The following is a 26991-nucleotide window of genomic DNA, read 5'->3' as shown; positions in this document are numbered from 1 at the left end:
TTATACTTTTACTGTTCACAAGTAGCCCAAGTTCAATTGTCACTGACTGGTCCCTTGCTTTCCAACTTTTCCCCGTCTGAGCTCTCCTGGCTCAAGTCTTGGTCTCGAAGAAAAATGACAGCTTTGAAGAAAGCTGAAGATGTTCTCCCTGTTGACCAAGTGTTCCGTTCGCACTGACGTACAAAGCGGAGAAAGGCACACACACACACAATCGGGATGTTATTGGACGAACACACGTCGCAGCCAGCATCCTTCAATCAACAACTTTATAGCCAGCGCGGACAAGAGGAAGACCAGACCCCACTTGACCAATGGCTAGCACTAGCTCCACTTACATGGACAGCATACGAGGGACAGGAAAAAAACAAATAACATATGAACTATAAAAGAATAAAATCAAATACAGAAAGCGCAAAAAGGAACCAAATAAAAAGAATAAGAACACGAATAACATGATACATTGTAAAAGTAAGGGTGGGAAAAAAGACTAGCAGAGCTGGATGACTGAGAATAGTCGATTGCGTGTGGTTTGTGCAGTTGTGTACCATTATCTACAATGGATAAAGAAGAATCCTGCGCACGTGTGCTTTTTGTTATCTTTGTAGTATTACCTAGAGATGGATATAATTGAATATTTGCGATGTTGGGTGGGGCTACAGAACTGCTACAAAACCACAAAACAAACTATATTGTGTCGTTAAAACGTATGATCAAAGCATAGTACGTGTCTTGTCCTATATGTTGCAGATTCTTGCTGAAGATGTCTGGGGTCCAATGCCTGTCGCTTCATTATTGTATTGGCCGGTTCCGTGGTTTCCTGCAGTCTCTGTTTCTGCGTTTCATGTGTGCTTAGGCCATAACTATCTATGAGCAGTTCACTGAAATTTTTTGTTTTTAATGAAAAACTTTCTTATGTTATGAAAAGTGAAAAAAAGTTTAAAAAGTAAGACCGGACCTCGTCACATCCTAGCATGTTGTGTTTGGATGGAAGTGCTTCATCCTAATGGCAATTTTCACAATTGTAGAGAAGTGTGATTTGTATTGCCTGGATCCACAAACACGCAGACCGTATAAAAGACAAAGATCGATGTGGGCAGGCCAACCAAAGACGATAAAAGAGACTACATACATAATTATACGTTTATTTTTTTTTAACGAATCATCACCTACTTCTAAGTATACCTAAGGGACACTACTCTTAAAGTTGTCGTAAAGGATAAGAGTTACCACCTTCGAATAAAGAAGAAAAGAGGGAATCCACATTGTCTTTATTAAACAAAGCAAAAAAACGCGTGCAATAATATAAACAGGTCTTTCACGTTAACATATGCTTAATGTATTAAAGATATTATTATGCTGTGGTTGTACATGCAGCAGCTGTAGCTACGCACGTAGTTATACCTTTATAACCTTTGTGACGTTACATTCGATTTTAGTTGCTTTTTCTGTACGTATAAATGTAGATTTATAATATGAAAACTGCATTATTGTGTTAGGGAATATCATGGAAAAGTGCAAAGAGCTTATAAGAAGAGTCACAGTTGCGTGGTATTGTCACTCGTACAAAGAAAGGCAAGATTCATTGTCCGTGAATAAGAACTCCAGTCTTTACACGACTATGTTGTTCTGTCTGCTGTTTATCTCTACAAATTTTGTGAATAAGGTGAGTACCTCTTACAGATTGCATGCATATATGCATATGGGTACGCAAACTGCATATACCTACTTATACTCTATAGAAATATGTTTGCAAGTACACTTTTGGTTTGAAAGAATGTATTCTTTTATAGCACAATAAATTTTCTAGTTTTTAAACTTTTTTTGTTTGTTTTGTGGGGTGTTTTTTTTTGCCATTCAAGTGCAATGCAGAATTGGGAGAACTCTGTTTTGATTTACAGTAAAATCAAAACTATAAATGGAATAAGATAGAAATTTACTAGATGATGAGTGAAACAAGTGCGCCAAGTGGAAAACAGGATTATCCAGAATGTTGAAATCTCATTGTTAAAGAGGTGGAGCTACTTGTAACAATAAATTGTTCAAATTCACAAATGTCCTGGAAGGCCGTTTTTCAAATTTCCTTAAGACCATAAATGGTAAGTAAATAAACATTGTTGTGTACTTTTGAAAAGGACTTATTTTCTTTTAATGATGCAGAATGGTGAAATTTCATTGGTTACTGCAGACATGTCATTCAGTTTATACTCTTTGCTACAATATTGCACTAACCACATTTTAGAGACAAATTTTTCATTTTTCTTTCAACAATGTTTGGTTGGCTGTTGCAGAATAAATCTGAAGGATACAAATTTCTATTTAATGAAATTATTGGTAAAGTTAAGGCTAGTTTAAATTGCATCATTTGGCAGATCTACATGGCTGTGTGTAACAATTATTCTTGTTTCTTTTTATTTGTGTTGCAGATGCAAAGTCTAGGTGCAGAACATATGGCAAGAAAATTTGCTATACAAAGATACTAGCATGAAAACATCTCACACAGGAGAATATTGTGCAGTAATCACCTTGATTTGTCTTAGTTTTTATTATCCAACACTCTTCAATGTCCCCAAACCACCACCATCAGCATAGTTGCAGACCCTTCTTTGCTTTATATTACTGTTCAGAAGGGCACCAGTTGCCAGTCCTATTGTTTCTATGGTACCATACAGTTTACATATCTGCATGCATTTTGTAGTTTGTGCTTGTATTCTTATGAATAACAATACATTATTGATTTTGAATTATTAACATTGCTTCTTTTAATTAGACCACTTTCGAAATCTATTCCTTCCTCATTTTTTTCCTACTGACACTAAAGACCTTTGTTTTCATTACTTCTGCTGCCTTCCCATATACTTTTAATAGTGGTATTTGTGTTTGCATTAAATTTAATTACAAAGCATTCAAACTTCTAGACTTTTTTTGGGGGGGAGGGATTTGACATTATTTTTTTGATGTATGGACATTGACTGTCTATACTGACAAGAAAATGTCAGATTTGACTGGGTTTTTTTTTTTCAGTGACAGAACACTGTCTCTTATTTTACACTACGCTATGTTACACTTGGCTTTTAGTACAAGCTTGAGACTGATTTGTGCAGATTACTGGTATGGTGATGATAGTTGAATTTTGTGATAGTTGTCATTATTGTTACAAATTCTGAGAGCACTATAAACATTTGAAGTGTTTGAGTGAAACAGTCATATTGTTTGACAAAAAATGCATATTTCTCTACAGTAGGTATGGGTCCTACACAAGAAGCATAGTCAGCACAGATGGAGGTGCGGATGAAGATGTAAGAAGCCGACTAAATAATATCAGGCTTGCATTCCACATCCTGGAACTCCAAGGCATTGTCTCTGCACACCAACATCCACATCTTCAGTGCAAACGTGAAGTCAGTCCTTCTATATGGATCTGAGACACAGCATGTGACCAACACCTTCATTGACAAGATTCAGACATTCATCAACAGATGTCTGCACCACATCCTCAACATTAGATGGCCCGAAAGCTCTCCAATACAGATGTGTGGGAGAGAACCAACCAAAAACCTGCCAGCCAAGAAGTGGAATGGGGACTGGATTGGTTAGACCCTGCAAAAGCCGGCCGACAATTTAATGAGACAAGCTCTGGGCTGGAACCAACAGTAGCGGTGCAGGGTTGGGAGACTCAGAAAGACATGGAGGAGATCAGTCCACATCGAGGCAGAGGCAGCTGGCTTGACATGGTCCCAACTGGGAAGGGACACCCAGACCCAGATCCGATGGCATGATTTAGTCGCGGGCCTATGCTTAACTGGGGCCAGAAAGGAATAAGAAGAAGACAAGAAGAGTACCTAAAAAGGTATTTTGCTTTGGAGTTGTATGTATATATTATATAGTAACAGTGAAGAGCAGTCAACCCTTGTTTGTACATGAAAGGTGATGAAGTGTAAATATTGTTATACAGGTACACTGAAGTCAGCCCCACACATATGAATAAAGAAGACCCAAGGTCTTCTCAATGTTTGATAATTTTCAAAAGTAGGAATTCCTTTCTGTGCTTTCAGCAATGACGCATACACTTTCAAGATTTGGTATTTTCTGTGCAATCTCTATGAACATAGAGGCTTGACCCAGCCATGAAGTCCCATGCAACTTTAGGCCCAAATGGAGATTTGAACTGCTGAGGGAAATGGTCTTAAAGGGATTGTAAAGGCAAAATGAAACCGCATAGAATCTCGTAAAGAGTAGGATCAGTTTGAATCTCATCTATTTTCGTATCTGTTCATGTGGAAAAAAGTTGAATGTTGTATAGGATATTGTATTTAATAAGAGAAATTACATAGGACTCTTTCGTTCACTTCAACGAAGTTTCATCCTCTGATGATGTCAACTCAATCCCAGTGTGAGCTGATGCAATGATATGATATGATTGGACATTGCTCATAGCCGTCTTGATTGTTATCACTAATATATATCACTAATCCAACTAACCACACACCACCGTTCAAATCCTGACAATGACCGACACTTCCTCTTCCTCATCAATATCACTGCCGTCACAGCCTTTACTATACCTTTAATCTTATTCATGTCAGTCATTCAGTCATTTGTCCCTTGACTGATACTTGTCGCTGGGGGTGGGTGGTGGGGATAGAGATACTATTAGACACAGCTTCTGACATGACGCCCACTTACGCCTAATGTTCGTAAGCCAGTTCTACCTCTTGCCACCACAGCTTCAACCACCCACCAAGGTACCTTGAAGGATGGCCTTCGACAGGCTATCATGCCAAGTCACATGGCAAACCAGACCAGCTAATGTTGCTTGACTGTTGCAAGCAGAGGTTCCTGGTGTCCTATGAGTGTGCCCAACATGCTTTGTTCAATCATTGGTTTTGTGTTCTCTGTATGAAATCTGGAACAGCCTCCTCAGGCACTTGTTCTGGATTTTCCTACCCATCTTGTCCATGTTTTTATACGTAGCGTAGGATCATCAGATTTATATTATGGCTGTGTCAGATCCTCTCCAGCCCATTCCATATTCATTTGAATTGTCTGTCAGTCTGCTGGTAAGATCTTGTAGTTCTTTGTTAGTACCTTTTACAGGTTTATGTCATTTTGAGCTATTATACTTGGACAAGGCCTTCTTCAGTGTTGAATTTTTGCATCACATGCCATCCTCTTGCCGGATTCTGTCAAATGCATTCTTAAAGTCTATGAAGTTATGATAAAGGTCCTGCTGATGCTAAAGGTCCCTCTGTCAGGATGTGAAAGTTAAAGATCTGCTCAACTGTTCCTCTATGGTCCTGTACTGGCTTTCGATCCAGTTTTCCTTAGCTAGCTTCATCCCTTTCTATGGCACTGTTCACTACTTTATACTTGGAAACTTCTTTGGGTTTGCTTTTCCTTTCTCTCTTCAAGGCCTTCATTTGGTCACTAAGATTAAAGATGCTGTTTTTCATGACCAAGGAATGTTTCTTCTTACTTTGGCCTTTGTTTCCAGTAAAGATGTCTACATCACAGTCTACCAAGTTAAGTGCTGTAAATTTACCTCAGCTGTGGCCTTAAAGATCTTTTCAATGTTTGGGTCTTAAAGTTTCTCCAGATCAAAGTGAATTTGGAGGTTGTTTGAAAGGCCCTTTCCTTGGGCATCTCTGTGACTTATTGAAATATTTCTTAGACAGTACACTGTGGAACGAGGTCTTGATGTTCAGGACGTTAGAATTAATTTTGGGGACATAGTGAGCACATTCAGCACATACAAGTTATAAACAAGATGATAGCCAAGGAAGTCACAAACTGTTGACATTCAACAATTTTTGTTCTGTTTTGTTGACATCTGGAAATGATCTTATTTTTTCTTCCAGCATTAAATGTAACTTTATATTAAGAAAAGGTGATGAATTAGTGTGTGCAGGCGATAATGTTTTCCTGAAAGATGGCCAATAAAGAACTCTTCACCTGAGACCATGCTTTTTGAAAACTGCACTATTTTGTTTCACCTTGTCTATGTGCAGACTCATTGTAAGTCATTTAAACAGTTTCTAACATGCTGTGAAAGGTGTAATGGTGCATTGAACTGTGGATGGTGCTGAAGGTAGATGTATAGGTGAGTTTGTGTTTAGACTCACCTACAAAAATCCTGATCCCGAATCATTTTTGTTTGCGTGTATATTTTGGTCACAATAAAATATATCTATTTATCTATGTGTCTGTATATGTACTTTGTGTGTGTGTGTGCATGTGCGTGCTTTAAGGCATTGCAAGCAACTAAAAGTTGGGGCTGAGGGTGGAAGAAGCACTTCCAAACTGAAACACATTTCATATTTCTCATCATGGTTAAATATCAGCTGATAAATAACTATGCCTGCCAGCCAATACTGGTCAACAGGGAGACAACTAGATGAACAGCAGTGACTGACAAAGCTTACCACTTAGATTTGTTGAGTGGTTTTGCTTGGTGTGTCCAGGCCATTCTTTTATGCTGGCCAGCCATCTTATTCTGTCTGCCTCTGCATTGACCACCTTCCTAGGTACCCTGAAGGATGGTCTTAAAATGGTGACATTGCTGAACCAGTAACACTTCACAGAAGAGACTTCTGGTGGCTCATGATGGTAGCAATTGTGCTTAGTCCAGAGTCGTTAGTTTTGCATTCAATGTAGGTGATTCAGATCATATTTCCAAGGCACTTGGTCTCAAGTGCTAGGATTACCCTCCCAGTGCTGGTAAGCAAGTTATACATCTTACACCAGTATAGGGAGTATGGAGTAGTTGTGCAGCCTGTGCTTGATGGCAAACCTGATGATATTGCTGAACTAAATCTGTCCAACCTGGCAGTTATCTGTTGTGCAGCTTCAGTCTTAAAGTACTTAAAGGTGTTCACCACATCTTACACATACTCCATAAAGATCTTTGCTTTTACCATTGGTATTAACCATGACTTTGGTCTTCTCATACACAGGCATTTTTGTGTCTTATTGCACTTACGGATGAACCTTACAAATTTCTGCCAAATCTGATTGTGCCATATGCATTGGAAATCAGTGTGCTTTGCATTTCAGTAGCATCACTGCTGCAATGTGCACATTTTAAGAAAAATAAGCTGAAAAGTTATGCTGTCAACATTTTATTAAGATATTCTTTCATGATATACAAATCTAAACAGTCTTTATAGTAAGTCCGGCTTTTTAGAAAATCCAGTACTTATTATCAGTTGCTGGTCCTTGAAAATATTCCAGAATTTTATGTTATTAGACCATCTGAAACTTGACACTTCATTCTTTCCTGTAGTGAATAACAAATATATCAGATCTCAAATTTAGACTAATTTTTGTGTTATTCTTTAAACTTGCTGATGCTGGGAACACATGCAACTAAAGTAAATGACAGTCACTTGTGTCCTAGCAACATATACGTGCGACTTTCATGTATATATGTGTACATATATATATGCATATGTTGGTACATACAACATGCAGATAAAGGCACACCTGCACTCAAAGGTACACCTAGAAACAGGCATGCACACACATAGAAGTACCCATTTTAAACTTGATTATCATGTTAATAATATTTTGATAACAGAACTTCATAAAAACTGCAAAAGATGTGTCTTTTATTTGCAGTATGTTTTGTCAGTGCTGAAGTTTACCTATCCAACAATTTTCCAAGGGTATGTAAATTTACCAAACCAATGCTGTAATGTATTTTTGATTTATGGATTAACCCTCTTAGTGCAATGTGCCACTATCGTGGCTTTGCCGGGAAGGCAATTTTCATTATTTTTATTGCAAAGTTCAAGTTTTCTTCTTTCCAAAAATATATAGGTTTTTTGGTCTAATGTTTACCTCAGAGCAGCAATAATAAAAAACAAATTTCACCCACTGTCATCTTCACAGTCTTCAGTTATGAGCCAGTCATTGTAATGTTATATTTTTATGTGGTACTAAGAGGGTTAAATAGTAATACCTAATTATCCTTTACTCTTTTGCTGTTTTAAACTTTTGCCTCATATGACATATCTATGTTCTAACAAAGGATAATAAAATTATCTACTTGTACAAGATGTAAATTAAGGTTGGGCAGTGATAAATAGGAATTTTTAATGCATGTTTTATTACAGAGAAGTAGACAGGTTTATTTATGTTTTGGAAATTCAGTACATAGAGGCAAAATCTCGAAGTGGGCAAAAGAATTTTTTTATCAGTGAGAATTCCATAGGGCATCTCTGACTGAAAACTTTTAATACACAAGTTTTAGAGGTAAAAGATAATCTTTATGCATGTTTTATTGGTTTGTTATACTTGAAATACTAAATAGCACCAGGATAGACTTTGATTTTTTTTTTAAAGATTAACCTGAGTAGGATTAGTTGTGGTAATGCTGTGTTTTTGTAGTACAGAGGTCTGTAAATGAAGTGCTGCATGCATACTTTGTCCACATATATGTATTTTTCCTTCCTTCTTTTATATTATAAATTGTGTTTCTTATGTGTCTTATTTTAGGTGGCAGACATTTGTTGGTGCAGTTGTTCTCAAAATGCTCATTGTCTTAGGGTATGTAGGCCCTCTCCTGAAAGGTATTGACAGGTATGTTTAAATGTGTTTTTCCAAGCATTAACAATGTGTGCAGAGGTGCATGAGCTTGATTGTTTACTTGGAACTTATGGTGGAGGTTTTACAGTCATACCTCCACATATGTGCACTTTACTTTCATGTTTTTAATTATAATTGGTATAAAAATATTGGGGAAAATTACCCTAAAAATATTTTTTATTTTACTGTCTTGTTATTTTGTATATTGCTCTCTTCTATTTTGCATTTATCAAACCTTAGTATATAGAGTTTTATATTTGATTTAGGAGTACTTTGTAGCATCAAAGTATATACATACTTTGAAACACCATGGTGTATATAGCATACCAGCCATACATGGTGGGCAAAAACATATTACTCATAAGTGGAGGTATGACTTTTCTGAGGAATTGTTTTGTTTTTGCTGTTACACTTTAACTGGCACTGTAATTTGTATTTTGTGCTCTGGTTTCCATGTACACACACACACATACAGTCTCTTGCTTGCTCATTGTCTGTCACTTCTTACATATATGCTTAGCTGTATGTATTCACATTTTATTTAGGTATTCTGTTGCTCCTTGGATGCCAGGCATGATGCTTTTCCTTGTGTCCATCTATGCAGGATCTCGAGCACTTGCTAACCTGGTAGGTTTATATAGTAAAGTAATCTTATCTTATCGTATCTTATCTTATCTTATGAAAATACATGTACAAATTTTCTTGTTTTTATGTGCATGGGGGGGGGGGGGAATGGAAGGGGATGCATTATAGGTATTCATGATGTTGTTATGTCCTGGTTTCAATCCTATCTTGTGAACAGAACCCAAACTGTGTGTAAATGGTGTTTACTCAGATTCTTCTGTCCTGAGATATGGTGTCCCGCAGGAATCTCTTCTTCATCTTATTCCTTTATGCCCCCAGTTCTGGGCGTCCCTTCCCAGTTGGGTCCATCTCATGCCAGCAGCCTCCACCTCGCTGTGGACTCATCTCCTCCATGTCTTTCTGGGTCTCCCAACCCCCTGTGGGTTCCAAACCAAAGCTTGTCTTGTTAAATTCTTGGCAGGCTTTTGCAAGCTGATGTTGAGGATGTGGTACAGACATCTGTTGACGAATGTCTGAATCTTGTTGGTGATGGTGTTTGTCACCCCCCCATGTCTCAGATCCATATGGAAGGACTGACTTTATATTTGCATTGAAGATGCAGATGTTGGTGTGTAGAGATAATGCCTTGGAGTTCTAGACAGGTTGCCGGATGTGAAATGTAAGCCTGGCTTTATTTATTCAGCTTTTCATCTGCACCTCCATCTTCGCTGACTATGCTGACAAGGTAGGTGAAACAGTCAGACTCCGTAATACATTCCTCATGTAGTTGGCAAGGGGCTTCTTGCTCATTGTTGATCCACATTGCCTCTGTCTTCTTGATGTTGATTGTCAGATCAGTCATCGTTGCTTCTTCTGAGAGCCAAGTGAGTTTTGTCTGAGCATGTTTCTGCTTGTGGGACATTAGGCTTATGTCATCCGCAAAGTGGAGATCCGCAAGTTGCATGGTGAAGGTCCATTGAACGCCCGTGTTGCTGTTAGAGTTTGTTCTTCTCATGATCTATGACGATCAGGAAGATTGTCAGTGAGCAGGGATCTGTATTAGGTCCAATACTTTTTGTGTTGTATACCTCTCCTCTGTCTGAGGTTATGTCATGCCATATCACATGTGAGTTATGCTGATAATACACAGCTGTATTTGTCAACTTTACTTACTGAACTCTCTGGACTACTGACACAGACACAGGAATGGATAGATGATGTAAAGTACTGGATGCTCTAAAACAGACTGCAACTGAATGACGATAAGACTGAACTGCTACTTGTCCAAAGAAATTTCTAAGTCATCCTTCTCTCCCTCATTCTCTGTCTATAAACAGCTCAACTATTCCTTTTACTACCTCTGTCCACAGCTTGAATGTCATTCTCAGAGTTTGACTTTTTTATCAGCATGTTTCTCAAGTCTGCAGAAATGCTTACCTTGAACTTCGTAGGATCAGTACCATTTGTCATTATCTCACCACTGATGCAACTAAAATTCTAATCTATGCCTTTGTGCTGTCAAGGATGGACTGCTGTAATTCTCTTTTGACTGGAATTTCCAAGTATCTTCTTGACAGACTTCAAAGGATCCAAAATAGCGCTGCTAGTCTCATCTGCAGACCATCTAGATATAAACATATATCACCTATCATATACTCTTTTCACTGCCTGCCAGTTGTGGATTGTATAGCCTTCAAATTTTCCCCTTTTGCTTACTCTGCTGTTCTGGCACTGGCCCACAATGCCTCTCCAAACTCATTCCCATCTATACACCCGCACTTCGCTCAACTTATGACACCAAGCTTCTGCATGTCCCACTAAGACAAAGATGTATAAACAGAGGTCTTTCTCCTAACAAGCCTCATGAACTTGGAACAGATTACTCATTAGCCTTCATCACTCTGAGTCCCTTACCACCTTTAAGTCTAAACTTAAAACACATTTTTTCAGAATGACGATTTCTCTGTGACCATGTCCTGATCCTGAGTGTGTTTAATGTGTGTCTGTAATTTACTTTGTGTGTGAGTAGTGTTTGTTGTAGTAGTGAGCATGTCTGGTATATGCGAATATATTGTATCATCATTGTTTATGATTTAGTACATAATATATATATATTATTTATATAAAGTGCTGTGAGCAAAATTGTTTGGAAAGGCACTATATAAATCCTCGTGATTATTATTATTAGGTATATTCAGTTTTTGGAAGGCCATCTGACTGGCCATATCAACATCAAATAATGCTGCTTACATGCATATCAAAGTGTATAAGTGTGTATGTGTGTGCATGCGCATGTGATTGGACACTATCCACACCTGATACATTTGTTTTATTTTACCACTCTAAAGAAGATAGACAACTCAGGTTTTTATTAAATGTATACATGGATTACAAGAGCAACGAAAGAGTGATGTCCCTTTGCCTAACTGGCTAGATGGGATTAGCTCTCCATCGCTTTTCATCGTTTCCTGTTAATTTGAGTTTAAGCTTTTGTGCAATATTGATCTGTACATCTATAATGCAATTTCGTATATTCCTGGATTTAATTTTGTGCTTGCGCCACTTTTCTTCTTTTCTACAACATTTTAATTCTACTGCCACATCAGTTCCATCTTGCCATAACTTACATTTTAGATCTATGCTTCAGCAGTGTCAACTTCAGACTAATTCCATTTCTATAATTGCTCCAGAATGTTTTGATGGTGAGCTGTCACAGCAAGCTTTGTGCACAGTAAACACAGGTCAGATAGGCTAACATTGTGCATATCTCTGAAACTAGTTTGTGTCGGCGTGATGCTCTAACAAGAGTTGTTGTTATGGAACCATATTTCTGTCTGCAAAAGTTAAGCCACTCCACCAAAGTGACAGTTGAGCTTCCATAATAAAAATTGTACTCTAATCTACTTTTTAAAGCAAAACTTTATTCACTTAACAAAGATTTCATGCAATGGCAAGGATACAGATTGCATATTTACTGATGGCATCATTTAACATGAGTGGCCACACTACATGGACACTCAATAGTCTTATTGTTTTTTAGATCAATGTTCATTATTAATATGTCTGTGTGTTTTTCTTTCTTAATTTGATTTATCTGCACACAAAAAAAGTTGTAATAAAACACAAACTGTTGGTCATAAGTAGGGTTGGGGAGGTAGTCATAATAGCAATAATGTTAATGTAGCAAAACTTGTACATGAAAAATTTTTGGGTGGTAACTAAGAGGGGGTTGTAATAGGAAAGGTCTTAATAAGGATGTTTTACTATATTACTTACATGGAAGAATTTTGCAAGCAAACAAATTTATGAAAAAGTAAAAAGTTTTTTTTTTTTATTTTTTATCTTTGATAACTGCATGAGAATGCATTAAAATTTCTTTCACAAATGTGTGGTATTTTGCAGCCTATTCCAGTATATTTTTGTATGCAGAATACAGTGTTGCTTTTCAAGGTTGTCATACAAATATTTGGTAACAAAAAGGTGAGCTACAATATTTTCAAGTTCATTCATTGGCAGTGTCCTCTGTATGTCCTCTGTTTGCTTTCTACAGCCTAATTGTGGGATGGTGATATAAGATTAGACCACTGTTTTTGCCTGTTTCCATGACACTAAATAAATAGAAATATAGATAAACTGGTTCCATTGCTTATCAATATCTCATGTGATAAGAGCTTAATCTATTTGCGAGTTTGTTTTGGTATTTCTACTTCCCTGGGCTGTTGGCTTGTCTTCTCTGATGTTGTTTGGCCAATAGATTTAAGTTTTTTATTAGAGTGAATGTTTGCAGTATCTTTGTAATTGTCATTGTTGAAGTCATGACAGAATCATTAAACATGAAATAAACATAAATAGAAGAAATTCTGAGAAAATTGTAGTGTGAAAGAAACTGTTTGGCAAGCCCTAAATGATGTTTCCCATTTGCTCAGGATTCACAAACCTTATTGCTTAATGCAGGTATGAAAAAACCTTTTCTCAGAAACAAGTCGTGTATATTTGATTTGAGACTGGCTAAAAGTTATCATGAGCCGATGGAAGACAAATGCCTGGTACCTTCGTCAACTTTTAGGTCCAAGCTGCCCACATATGTTCATCATATTCAATAATATTTACTCTAAAACAGTCAAAGCAAAAAAAAAAAAAGGACAAAATCCAGTCATTTAACTAGGCAAACCTAATCTAAATAGTTATGTCTCTTAACACGGGAAGATGGCAGTTTGAAGATTTGATTTTTTTAAAATACCTTTTGTTCTGAAAATGAAAGGGACACAAGGTCATGTGTGAAGATGGCTAGTGATTTTTAACCATTATTAACTCCATTTCTGACAGTAAAATTTTTCATCATGATAAGTTATTTTTATTTATTTCTACATGGTGTGTCACCATTAGAATTAGCTATATATAGGACTAGCTATTGCCGATCATCAGTTGCGTGTAAACCAGTATCCAAATTTCCTTTTTGAAAATCCAATTGTGTATACCTAATTTCATTTGGATTTGCAAAAAAGTTGTATTTCACAATATAATAAAAATTTTTGCGATTTTTTATTTTAATTCTTGAAATTTGTCTGTAACTGGGTATCAGTATCAGATTTTGTCAATCTTTTTTTAAATTGTCTGTTTCAGCTTCTAAGTATTTGTTCATATATGATGCTGATGGTTACTGCAATGTCATCTGTGGCAATCTCCATCACTGATCCTCAAGTACGTCACCAGTTTGTGTGTGCATTATTTTCACATTTAAATATCTGTACTGTAGTGCATTCTTATATAAGATGCAAGTTTTACATACATTTACTTAGTGCTATTTGCATAGATATGTGTGTGTTGTGCACATGCATGTCAAGTCTTTTGCAATTTGCATATTTTTCAAGGAATTTTTCTTTTTCAGTACTAATTTCAAATGGAATTCAAGAATAGTTTTTTTCATTCTATGAAATTTTCATGTAATGTGTTTGTTTTTTTTTCCAAAGTTGGGACTTAATTCATGGTACTGTATCAAAAATTTTTTTCAATTCATATTATCTTAGTTATGAGTTGGTTTCATGTTTCTGCCTCTGTTTCTGGCATTGTGTGTACCACTTTTTTGTTTTTTGCAACGACATCTGCAAAGATAATAATAAAAGCATATTAGCTACTTAAATTATTTCCAGAAAAGGTGAGTCTTTTGGTCAGACAATAATAATGAACATTTATATAGCAATTTTCCTATGATTTGCTCAGAGTGCTTTACACAAATGATATCACTGCTTTACATGAACCCAAATTCACATCTAACAGATACACTCACTTCTACAAGAAACACACCTACTCATACACCAAGTAAATGTAGACACACATTATGCACACTCATGGTTAGGACACAGTGAATTCAACGTTTGGAAAAATGCATCTTAACTTTGGACTTAAAGGTGGTAAGAGAATCAAAATGGCCAGACATAAGTAGCTGTGTATCAGCATACATGTGCACAGTTCTAAGCTGGCAAGTAACAGAGTGCAGTGGCTGGACATATTGACAATGCACTGGCACAAGAACAGAAACTTGTGGCACCCTGTACTTTACATCAGTAGGTAAGGATGTCAAATGTTTATTACTGACTGGGTGTGGTACACTGACACTGCAGCTTCCTGAAGTTTAAAAATAAGGCCAAAAACCCACCTTTGCAGTCCCTAGTTCCTTGTCTGAGATGGTTCAAGTCGACGGTGTAGTGATTAGTGTCCCTAGGTTGGTGGTTGCACTTTAGTCAGGGATGCTAGACCCCCCCTCGATGTGGTGTGCATGCAGGTCAGGACATACGACCTGTTTATAACCCTATATGACTGGTCAAAGTGAGTCTTTATATTATGCGGCCGTGAGCTTACCTTTCACATATGGATAACCCACATCGACATGTGCAATGGCGCATGTCTTCACATATGGTTATTGCACCGAATGTCCACTACCTCACCTATCATGTCCTTTGGTCTGGCTTTGGATGCATTGACTATGAGTGAGATTTCACTGCATGAATCCAAAGCAATTTCATATCACTTATCATTAACCATGCTTGTAGAGGTTGAGATCAGCCAGATCCCTAGACCTGTCGTAATGTGCAATTCTGCCCGTGGCCTCCAGCTGGCTTTGTTACAGTGCCTTCCAAGGTGTCCTAGCTTGTTACACAGGTAGTACAATCTGGACTGTCCCCCCTCCAGTTTGTCAAGGCCTCTTGGATCTTTTTTTTATCCTGCTCCTTCTTTGAGTCTGATACTGCATGCGGCGACTTAAAACTGCCTTGCAGTCTGGATGGTCTCACTGGTCTCTCTGTGCTGATGATTCTCGTTCTTAGGCATGCAGCAAAGTTACTTTCACCAATGTCAAATAGCTCTGTGTTGTTGGAAATTTTCTCTAGGCTCTTGACTCCTTGCCTGTCAAGGTGCCTTCTCAAGTCTGGCAGGTAGCTGTCAAGTGCAATGCCTCGGGCTAGTTCCTCTCTAATACTCTCTGGGTAGCTCTCCTTTACCCCAGCCATGCTCCACCACCAGCTGAGATTGTAGAGAATCCAGCGGTGGATTAAAAAAAAGAAAAGAATATGGAAGTGGGAGCTTTTTTAACAGGATTGAGTCAACAAGAATCATGGCCAAAATGAAAGTTAGCTTTAGGGTGTTGAGGTTGCTTATTCTGTTGAAGATAATGTTGGTAGTTTTGTGTTTGTGACAGCATTGCCGACTGTGAAAAAGTGTTCAGCATGGTGAGAAAAATTTGCAGAGCAGAATCATATACTGTTTTTTTAACAGGTTAAATTGACTTTTGCTACAGTAACTTTTAAAATCATTTAAAATATGATGGCAGCAGCAAACTCTTGCACCTTATAATAGTGAACACCCCAAAAATGAGCACTAACGTTTTGGGAGCCTAACAAATATTTATTTCTAAATAGTACTACAAATAATGAGCAAATCTCTGTTTACATGTGCATAAGATGGCTCTACCTCTCTGAATAAAATATTCATAAGAGGCTGTAAACTTGTCGAAATATGATGGAAGCTGAGGAAGAGCACTTTATATCCACATGTGGCATAAATTTGCCTTGAGGTTGCTTAATTTATAAGGGTTTTAAAATGTACATCCATAAATGGTTTGTAATGTAGGATGTTATCTAACCTTATACATACTCTGTCTAATGTTTGCTTGTCATGTTTTTTTCTGTTATGAGTCGGCTAGGCTACAAATCTGAGATATCACATGCCAATGCAAGACTGCTGTTTGCTGGTTTCTCATTGGTTTTTAACACCATCAAACAATATCTCCTAGCTAGAAGACTCTTCGAAATATTGTCTCTTGACCATCAAATGGTGCTATAGATCATTCACTGTCCAGCTAACAGGCAGCAGAGAGTACTTTTCAGTTGTACTTTTTCTTAGTCCATCATAGTGTGCATCGGATCCTCCCAAGGCTGTGTTTTATTCCTTCTTCTGCTTATCCCATATACCAACAGCTGTTGCAGTAACCATGAAGAACAGAATCTTGTCAAATTCTTCAGATGACACTACGCAGCTGTCTCTTCTCAGCAGGCCACTACACACCCAGGCATGGTCTTGGATGAATTTATTGCCTAATGCTGTGACAATTTCTTGGAACTTGGTGCCAGTAAAACCAAAGGGATTGTCTTTAATTTATGTCAGATTTCTCCACCAAATCCGACAACTTTCATCCATCATGAGGAGGTGGACACTGTTGACTTATTTTTTATGCCTGGACACCATCTTTAGCAGGCATTTTCACATGCTGTCATAAAGAAGACTCGAGAGCACCTCTTCCAGCTCTGGAAGCTGAGGTCTTTCTCGTTCTCTAAAAGATTTCTTCAGTTATTTTATAAATCTAATATTGAGAGTATACAATCTTTCTCATCTGTACAACAACCAGTGGAAGGCAAGAACAGACTGAACCATGTGTACACATGTTCAGATGTTACTGGGATGGCTGAGAGTTATTTTCAGACTCTGGATAACAAGCAGACAAAAGTGTCTGCAATTTTACATGATGATAAGTATGCCCTAACAGGAGAGTTATTACATCAGTTTCTGTTCACCTGCTGATTCTTTGTGCCCCTGCAGGCAAAGCCACCAGAATGAGGATGTCCTTCAGTTGTGCAAATTATTAATGCTATCCTGTGGGAATGAATTTAAATGCATATCTGAATTGTGATTGTCTGTTGGGTGTGGTTTGTATGAATGTTTTATGGTATTGATGATTGTTGTTGATGTACTGTGTTGTTCTAGAACTGCATTTCTTGCCCTCTGTGATAAATATTCATAAATATTTCCTGAGCGTAAGCTAAAAGCTACAAAACAGTAAAGCCATTCTTTGCAAATGTCACCAAGATTTTCCTTTGTGGCATATGTTGAATTTTAGGGATCTGGCATTTGTGAGATTCCTACACAAGTTTGGTTAAGATAGTATAGTTTCTAAACTAATGTAACCTTGTGCCCGCAAAAGTTTGAACAAGGGGTGCAAACATTTTATAAAAATCTTTCAGCTACAGTCATGATCAGATGATGATAGCAACAGAGAGAATTTAAAAGCAATAGAAACAGACAAGTAATAATCACCTGCCCATTACAGCTTACTGAAAATACATGAGTTGCTGAGTGAATGATTTCAAAGAGTAGAATGGAATGAGACCAAAGCAAAAATCAGTAGGCTGGTAAATTTACATTTGGATTTCCATTTTAGACTGATAGTGGGAAAGAGGATGACATCAGTAATAAGTAAGTCACAGGAAAGAGGTCTAGGCATCTGAATAATCTTATTTACATCTTCAGTCTATTTTTAAAATTATTCAAGTATTTTGCATATGTTAGACCAAAAAAAAAATAGAGAAAAAAATAATGAAATTGGCAAGAGAGCTTTTGTTTTGATGGGCCTTTCTTAATCTGTTTCTCTTGAGGGGGCTCCAATAATCTCTGGTGTAAATGGTAAATGTGAATGAAGATCGGGGGATGTAAAAAATGACAAAGTTAATATTTTATTTCTTCATAGTTTTCTGCAGATGGCTACTTCTGGATGGCAATTAACATTTTAAGTAGAGGTATGTATTTTCCTTATATTTGGTTGAGAATTTGCTACGTAGAGTGAAACGTAATGAAAGATATCTTTGTAAAAAAGAAAAATTTTCTTTTTATTTGCCTTTTTTAAAGTTATTTTCTGAACTTTGGCTTTAGGAACAGGTGTCAGCTGCTTTAAATTTAAGTGCTGCTTACTTTTTGTTATTTAAATCTATTCAGAAGTCCAGGTAGATTTGACCAGTAGATGTAAATGGGTGAAGCATTTTACTAGCTTTGCTCTTGCTTAATGCAGAGGTATACTGTTGATATATTAATATAGCTAAGTAATTAATTTTACTTCTAAAAGTCACTGAAAATTTATTTCTGTTTAAAATCTTTTTTCCTTTTAGGTTTTTTCCATGTGTACTCACATCTAATACGGAACAGATTGGAGTGAGTAAAATTATGCAGCAAATATATGTGTGTGTGTATGTGTCAACAAAGGTTCCATAGCATTTAGTAGTACACAATTCTGATATAACAGAAAATAATGACCATATGTTTTACATTATGTTAACAGATGAGAGAAAATGAAAACAGTGTAATGAGAATTCCTTATCATATAGTAGTTGTTGTCCACATCTGCCTTCTGTGAAATGCTTATACAAGCCTAGAAAGCCATGCAGAAACCAAAAATTATAAATATTCTGGCAGACATTGATTTAGGGAGAAATCAAGCTCATCTTTTTTTTAAAATTATGTGTAATTCCTGTGTGAAAGTAAAAAATTGTGACACAACATTATAAAAATCTTAAGTTGAGATACAAAAATACATTTTGTTTTATTTCTGGAGAACTGAGGAAATATGTACTCAGCACTAAATCACAAATGAAGTAACTGTTTGCTGCAGGTCTTTGGACAGATTATACTGCTGCTATATTTACAGGTGAGCTACATTTATTTCATGTCTAACGATGATAAAAACTGATAAATCAAGAGTTTATTTATTTTGCTGTATAATATATGAATGTGTTGTGTTTATTATGTATTTATATAATGAAATCGCTTACAGCAGCAGTGTGAAATTAGTAATACAGTGTTGCAGCAGTAAAGGTTTGATTTCTCTCTGAATGTGGCACCTTTTTGCAGGCCTAGACCATCTTGTCATGATAGTCTCAGTTGCTGACTTGGCATAAAACATCATCAGTGACTTCAACCCTTACAGTCCTGAAAGCTGTGCATGGGCGGCTTAATGGAGAAATGGCTAGCACCTTTCACCAATCGTAAGGATTGGCTGTTCTGGGTTCAGACTCAGGCACACTGTTCTTTGTCTGCATATGGTACCTATTTACAGGTCCAGCTGCTTTGCCATGATGTAGCATTAGTAGCTGGCTCACCATAAAACACCAGTCCTCTCCCACCCTCAAAACTGCATATGTCATAATTTCTTATGGGTGGACATTTCACCTTCAGAAGAGCTTCATTGTTTTGTAGTCTTTAAGATGTGCGGGATTGAAAGGATGGCTTGGTGATTCAAACTGACAATATTTAAATGTCATTGCCAGTCTGGTTTTCATATTTTTGACATTTATGTTCTTTGAAATTTTGCCAAAGCAGAGGTTGTGATATTACTCTTGAGCTCCCTTTTTTATCCATAGAGATATCTTCTGGTCAGTTTACTCTACCATCTACTTTGTCACCAGTAATATTTTAGCTATTCTGTTGTTTTTCCCCTTTTCCCCTGTTTAATTTTTCTATATTCGATAGTTCAGTTCACAATATTAGTGTAACTTCTCATGTCACTTTATCCTATATTGTTTTGGTAGAATTAGCAGAAGATGATTGCTTCAATTATTATTTTGAAATGCTATATATTTCTTCTAGGAATCTTTTATAAACCAGTCATACTGATGCTCATTCCACAATAATTGCTATTGGGTTGTTGGAAAAGTCATGATGCATTTTTGCAACAGATGACATGAATTTATTTTTGAAAGTACTAGAGTCATTGACACCTAGGTTATTGCTATATCATTGTACAGCTGACAGCTCTAGTTCATTTGAAAAAAAAAACAAATCGAGCAGTTTGGTTGAGTTTTGGAGATTTTGCAACAAGTTGAAGATGGAAGACTAAACTTTGCATTTTTGCCACATTTTACTTTGACAACCTGATGATTCACCTCAAACGATATCGAAAGCAGACATTCATGAGAGGAAGGTTATGCTCTCAGCATGTTGGGATTTCAAAGGTGTGTTTTTCAAGCTCCTACCAAGGAACCAAGCAACAATTTAAATATATACTGTCAGCAATTGGACAGTTTGAATGAATCCGTCTCCAGAAATGTCCAGAGCTCGTTAACCGTAAAGGAGTTGTGTTCCATCATGACAATCCAAGACGATACATGAGTTTCATCTTCTTATTCTTTAGCGCACCCAGTGGAACATAGTTCCGCAACTACAACACACCATCGGATCCGGTTCTGGGCATCCCTTCCCAGTTGGTTCCATGTTATGCCAGCTGCCTCCACCTCACTGTGGACCGATCTCCTCCATGTCTGTCTGGGTCTCCCAATCTGTGCCACCCCTGAGGGTTCCACCCCAAAGCTTGTCTTGTTAAATTCTCAGTAGGTTTTCATGTGACCGATCAGGCCCCACTTCTGCTTCTTGATATCTTGGCTGGCAGGTTTCTGGTTGGTTCTCTCCCACAGGTCTGTATTGGAGATCTTCTCAGGCCATCTGGTGTTGAGGATGCGGTGCAGACATCTGTTGATGAGTGTCTGAATCCATGTTGGTGATGGTGTTTGTCACACTCTATGTCTCAGATCCATGGAGAAGGACTGAGTTTATGAGGCGCTAAAAGTCAGGCTGTCTCTTCTCTGTCACATGTCTGTGCTCTCTCTTTCTTGCTGATCCGCCGACGCCATCTCTCTCATTTCGACTCAGCTTTGCTCTTATATACCTCTGGGAAGGCTAAACTTTTTGCGATCCTCCTATATGGCCAGGGCCATTAGGAGTTTTAACCCTATCCAATCACTGCCAAGTACCCTCTTTTGCCATGTCTCAGCAGATCCCACCAGCAACAATCATCCCCCGGCCTTTCCAAAACTAACAACAACGCGGAACTACCGGCCCTCTACAAATACATGTTGAAATAATTTTTCTCTCATACATACTATATACACTGTTCCCAGGTACAGTAGAACAAGTAGTTTTTTTAGTAATAGTATGGCCTTCCTTCAGTTCTTATGACTTAAAGCTCGTTATGACCTGAGGGTGTAGAGGATAAGAGGGTATAATATCATGAAGCATATGGTTCCTGTTGTCCACCTTCAACCAATATGTTTCATGATATTGTTTATGAATATTAAAGATAAATATGTGTCCTTGAAAACAGAATTGAAAATAGCATTTTATCCAAATAGGTATTGGTTAGTTATGTTAAATACTTGTTTTTGCGTGACTTCTGGTATCAAGCTATCACCTCCATACTAGTGTTTTTGCCCTTACTCATTTGGAGTAGTGTAATCTATAAACTGTCATTATTTTTTTCCAGCTTGCTAATGCTAGCACCTTGTAGCTACTTGCTTGGTGAGTATTTTTTTATTATCCATAATAAGCTTAATTTATTTCCAAAATGGTATATTGTGAACTTCACTTTGAACATTATCCTTGGTCTTTTTTTTTTTTTTTTTTTTATTTTGGTGTGGGGATGACAGGGATTAGTTTTGTCATTGTTTTGATGTCAGCATTGTTCTGATTTCTGTGCAAAATAAACCATTAAGGAATAATAAATTTTGCATTGGGAAGGTGTACCATCCAAGAGTTGAAATACATGAAAGAACTTCAGCACATTAAGGAGAACAGATACTATTTCAAAAAAGAAATGTCTCAAAATCGATTGAACTGTTAAAGACCTTTTTCACTAGATGATTTTGGTAGATGGGGATGACAGAAAGAGGATAGGAGAAGCACTTTTGTTTGTGTCTGTGCTCTATCCTACATGTTATTTAAAGACCCAGTTGGATGATCCAATTTATACACAGATTCAAGTAGAAACAGTATAAATATATTCAGTAAATCTCAGCGCCTGTATTACAAGCATTTATTTATGATATAATTTTGACGCTGTTAATTTTCACCTACTGCAATGTCTAATTCCTGTGAGTGAATAACATTCTACATCATGGGTATCAAATCCATGCTGTCTTAAGTAAACAATACCCACTGGCTGGAGTGATGCATCAGATTCCTTGGATAATTTATTTTATTCCAGAGAAACATATATGAAATTCTTTATAGTCTTAAAGTACTAAGCTATCTTCTTAGTCCTGTTTGCCCCCAGTGGAGCATAGGGCCGCAGCCACACCATGCCAGTGGATCTGGTTCTGGGTGTCCTTCTTTAGTTGTTTCCAAGTCATCCTGGCTGCCTCCACCTTACCATGGACTGATCTCCATGTTTGTCTGGGTCTCCCAGCCCTGTGCTTCCCATATGGGTTCCAGCCCAGCTCTCTCCTTTTCCATATCCGCCACCTACCCACTATTGAATCTTTTAAACGTGCACTGAAAAGACACCTCTTTCGTAAACATTACTCCTGACATCCTTTCCCATAAGGCTAGTCCTTTTTCACACCCTTCCTTTTGCAATATCATTTTACTCTCAGTGTTTCTTCTTGTTATTTGGTTCCTCTTCGTGTTGTCTTTATTTGATTTTATTCTTTGTTTGGTACAGTTGTTTATTCTTTTATATATGTTGTTTGTTTTCCTGTCCCTCGTATGCTGTCCATGTTTTGTTCTTGTTCTTAAGCGCTAGCTATTATCATATTTTACCTACTTATAAGCCATACATTTTCATTTTAAGGTCTGAACTTTTGTGTTAGATATTGTAATGGTCCAGTTGAAATGTCTCATGACAGGTGATGCCTTGGAAGCTGTCAACTATCCATACCTATACTTCACAAAATTTTACCTTGGCTGTATATTCAGGTAGTTTAATCCTTTGATTCACCACATTTGTAAAAAAGAATAAAGCCTGTAATCAAAGGTTGCCTTGGTGCTGGAATAAAGATGTTGCTGATGTTTAGTGCAGTTAACTGAAAGTCAACTTTTTAACAGGATCTCAACAATAATTTCTAAATCGGATATGAAACAAAAGGACATTTAATGAGTGTGCATTATATGTAATCAACATTTAACTATGAATACACTATGAACGCTATTTACTGGATAATTCTGACTGCAGCTTTGTTAATGGAGTGACCAAAGGTCACACAATGGATATAGTTGTGAGCTGACATTGGTGTGTTAAAAAAGTATGATTCTATTGTTTTAAACTTGGCAATTGAAAGATTTACATTATTTTCTAAAACAATTAAGGCCTTTGTGTTTGTTGCCAAAGACATGCATGAAGATACATATGAACACACGCATGCACACATACAAAATTCATGTATTCACCAACTCTTTCTCTCTTGTGATGAAGCCTTTATAGCTAATATGGCATTAAGAACCAACAATGAGCCAAAAATCTTTTTCTTTTTCAAAACTCTAAACTTTAAAATACTTAAAAATTAATTACTTTTTTAAACTGCTTTACTATTTTTGTAAAACTAATGAAGCTTGTTTTGATTTACAGTGGTGTGTTGGGAATTTTTCTCAATTTAACTGCAATACAGCTGCAGAAAAGTGACTCTTTGCCTGGTGGCCTGGATTTTTCTGGTGTACAGGCAATATCTAGAGTATGAGCTTTTTCATATGCGTATGTGGTGTGTGAACGATATATATATAATACTTCATATGCGTATGTGGTGTGTGAAAGATATATATATAATTTTAATTACTTCTGATTACTTAAAAATCAACAATTTTGCATCGTGAGATATTGATGTATTTCTCTACAACTTTTTATATTTTTTACAACAGATACTTGGATCCATCATATCCTTCTTCATTTTCCCAACAACGCTTACAGCAAATTTTGCATTTTTGTAAGTCTGATTTATTGTAATCATGATTGTTTTAGTATATGTCTTCATGTTTGTGATTTGTATGTGTTTTAGCTTTTTATCAGAGCACTGAAGGCTTTGTGAGCAAGAAACTTTTTTTCAAAGCACAGAAAAATTATTATTTAAATTTTTAAGAAAAATTTCTTTCACAATTTTTATTGCACATAGCTTTCCAGCAAAATAAAGAATAACGCGGAGACAAAATAACCAGGGAAATATTTTGTTGTGGTGCTTGGCTTTCATATAACAAACATAGATACCAGAGCCACCATTGTTTGCAAATAAAGAGTTCAAAACAACTGCTGTACATTTCTCTATTTGCTAAAGCTGTTAATAACCTTGATACTCACATGCTGGAGTAGTTCTTAAAGAGATTGTGGGCTGCAAAGTTTATGATCATACCAGCACACCCTTTTGTTCCAGACTAACACAGTCATAAAGGTCGATGTGATTTTAAAAAAGGCCGTCCCATAACCTTTTTTTAGATTGTTGTGGAGGGAGGAGTTGGAAAACTCACTTTTCTCAGGGTCATCTTTATGCGAGGGCAGTGTTCATCTCCCGTCTCACGCCCACTTCCCTTCCCCACCCTTCTGTGGAGTCAAGTATCCATTCCTGAAAGCTGGGTCGACAGGGAAAAGTGTGTGTATCCAATTAATCACCTGGTCGTGCAATGCCCTATATTTACTAGAAGGCTGTGGCTATACATAGAGATGTCCCTTTGCCTAACATGCTGAAAGGGGAGGATGCCTTTTATTTTTCGTCTGCTTGCTTAAAATACTTTATCCTAACCAGATAGGATATCTGCGGGACAAGGTTTCACTCTCCCAGAGTGTGACGGTTATGCTGCCTCTTGTAAAGACTGCTTGGTGCAGGGAAAAGATAGTCACAAAATCTAGTGTCTCTCACGCTGATGCTGGCCGCCGGCTAGTATTTTGTCAGGATCGACTTCATGCCAGGCTCCACCTCCGATTCGCCAGTCATTGCGAAATGGCCGTCCATTTCTGTCTCTTTACTGAGATGAATGAAGTAGTTCTCCCTCTCTCATACCATGACACCTCTTCTACAGGCTGTGGTGGTACGTACTCCTCCCAGTCAACACCAGCAAAACAAGTTACTATTGACACATACCAAACAAACTGCTCTTCTTCGCTTCCTTTTTGTTTATCCCGATTCCACTTTTCACTCCCGTCCAAGCTATTGCGGCCTGGGCTACTTTTGACATGACTACCATAATATGCTGTGTCTATGTTGTCCAACTTCTGTTTGGATTTCCCGACAAGACCTAGAGGGTCTTCTCACCCAAGTTCCTTCTTCCGTCGTTTTCGGGGACCTCAACGGGCATCATACCCTGGAGGGCAGGGTTTCGGCCCGCCAGCACACTCTCGAAAATGTGCATTTATTTTAAACGTTGGCGTGCGCAGCCTCAGTATGTTTTCAAACAGAGCAGGAAATTTACGTTTCGTCCTTATTCTCCCATGCACTATGACCAACTGTGAAAAAGATAGCTGCTGGTCGACCCAGCCGCTCTCGTTACTCTCCCCTTTTGCAGGAGCTAAGGGTTTTTAAAATGTTTGATTAGGATCTTCCTTTGCACTATACAATCCTTTTCTGTCCACAAAGTGTGCTGTGCAGTTGTTACTACCTTTAAATGATTACAGTAGTAACGAAATGTATATATCAAAATCTAATGTCCAAAAAAGGCAGAATGCAAAGACGTTTTCATTAAAATGCAATAAAGAATTATTGTGTTTCAGGTTAGCAGTCAATCAACTGTGCAGTGTTGTTGTGTCGGATGCTATTGTTTGGCATCCATTACCAACAGTCATCCCATCATCTATAAGCTCTAAAAGTTCTGCCTCTTTACCAGACATGGAACAGCTGGAGCAAAATAAATTTCAGAAAGACATGCTCAGGGTTGAGCTTGAGTGACTATCTTGGATCAAGTTTCTCATTTTTTTCAGAAAGTTTTATGTGTATGCCTCTTGTCTAAGGATTACGAAGTCAATTTTTGCATAGATGACCAACGAAGCACCAAATTATTTTTACGCTGGAGATTATTTACAGTACTGGAGATCTGTCACATGCAGAAATGTACTGCTTATAATTTCACACAAAATGTTACCAACTGGGCTATGGCTAAATTATGCACCAACGAGACTCACCAGTACTGAACTTTGGCACATTCCTGTTTGTGGTAACAAATATCAGCCTGGTGCAATTATAAGTTGTCAGGATTAAATTATTTCCATTCTGATGCAAGTTTGTTATTAGTTCTACGTCAAATTATTTGCAGTTTCTTTCGGGGTTTTTTTCCACGTTTTTCTGGTGTATCCAATATTTAGAGTATGAGCATGGATGGCATGTAAGATTCTCGAATTTCTGTAATCAGTTGATAGTACGAGATATATAAATTCAAGCATTGCAGGTAATATTCCATTAAGTGCAGTAAAACATTGTATTGCAAAAACAGCAAATTGATTGATATGTTTTAATATGCAAAGATTTTATAATAGTTTAATTAAAAGGTACCAGTTTATAATTACAGTTTTATCATATACAGATATATCAAGACAGGTTTTCATGTGCCTTTAGTTAGGTTTCCTTTTCTCTAGAGTTCTTTGAAATCTTCGATGTTTGGAGATATTTACTGAAAGGAGAGACTTTTAGGGAGCTGAAATTTATTATTGTACTAATGTGCATAAACACAGAGTTTAAAAATATTTGTTATTTTTATATATGACTGCTTGTGTGCAGCCATGCTTCTGCAGTTGCATAAGGTAACACTCTTTACTCCCACCGGAGCATTAGATGCAAACAAATC

The 26991-nt window shown here is 37.2% G+C and overlaps 1 protein-coding gene across 5 annotated transcripts; it reads left to right on the top strand.

Moving 5' to 3' along the window:
- The first annotated feature begins 977 nt into the window (after nucleotides 1-977).
- LOC112561750 (transmembrane protein 241-like) lies at nucleotides 978-26888 on the top strand. Of its 5 annotated transcripts, none has more exons than XM_025234417.1 (17): nucleotides 978-1310; nucleotides 1497-1663; nucleotides 2424-2514; nucleotides 3239-3847; nucleotides 7615-7661; nucleotides 8494-8577; nucleotides 9129-9210; nucleotides 12550-12627; nucleotides 13771-13848; nucleotides 18164-18212; nucleotides 18579-18621; nucleotides 19079-19114; nucleotides 21722-21756; nucleotides 23082-23151; nucleotides 23801-23903; nucleotides 24088-24152; nucleotides 25925-26888. In XM_025234417.1, exons 6-17 carry the CDS (start codon nucleotides 8528-8530, stop codon nucleotides 26097-26099), a joined length of 864 nt encoding a protein of 287 aa, XP_025090202.1. In that variant the 5' UTR covers nucleotides 978-1310; nucleotides 1497-1663; nucleotides 2424-2514; nucleotides 3239-3847; nucleotides 7615-7661; nucleotides 8494-8527; the 3' UTR covers nucleotides 26100-26888. The 5 variants fall into 5 exon arrangements, with proteins under 5 accessions (XP_025090202.1, XP_025090201.1, XP_025090200.1 ...); XM_025234416.1 differs by having other exon boundaries at nucleotides 2424-2658; XM_025234415.1 differs by having other exon boundaries at nucleotides 2424-3847.
- The last annotated feature ends 103 nt before the right edge of the window (nucleotides 26889-26991 follow it).

This window comes from Pomacea canaliculata, linkage group LG4 (assembly GCF_003073045.1).
Source record: "Pomacea canaliculata isolate SZHN2017 linkage group LG4, ASM307304v1, whole genome shotgun sequence".
NCBI classification, from domain to species: Eukaryota; Metazoa; Mollusca; class Gastropoda; order Architaenioglossa; family Ampullariidae; genus Pomacea; species Pomacea canaliculata.
This window is presented reverse-complemented; position numbering and strand designations above follow the sequence as displayed.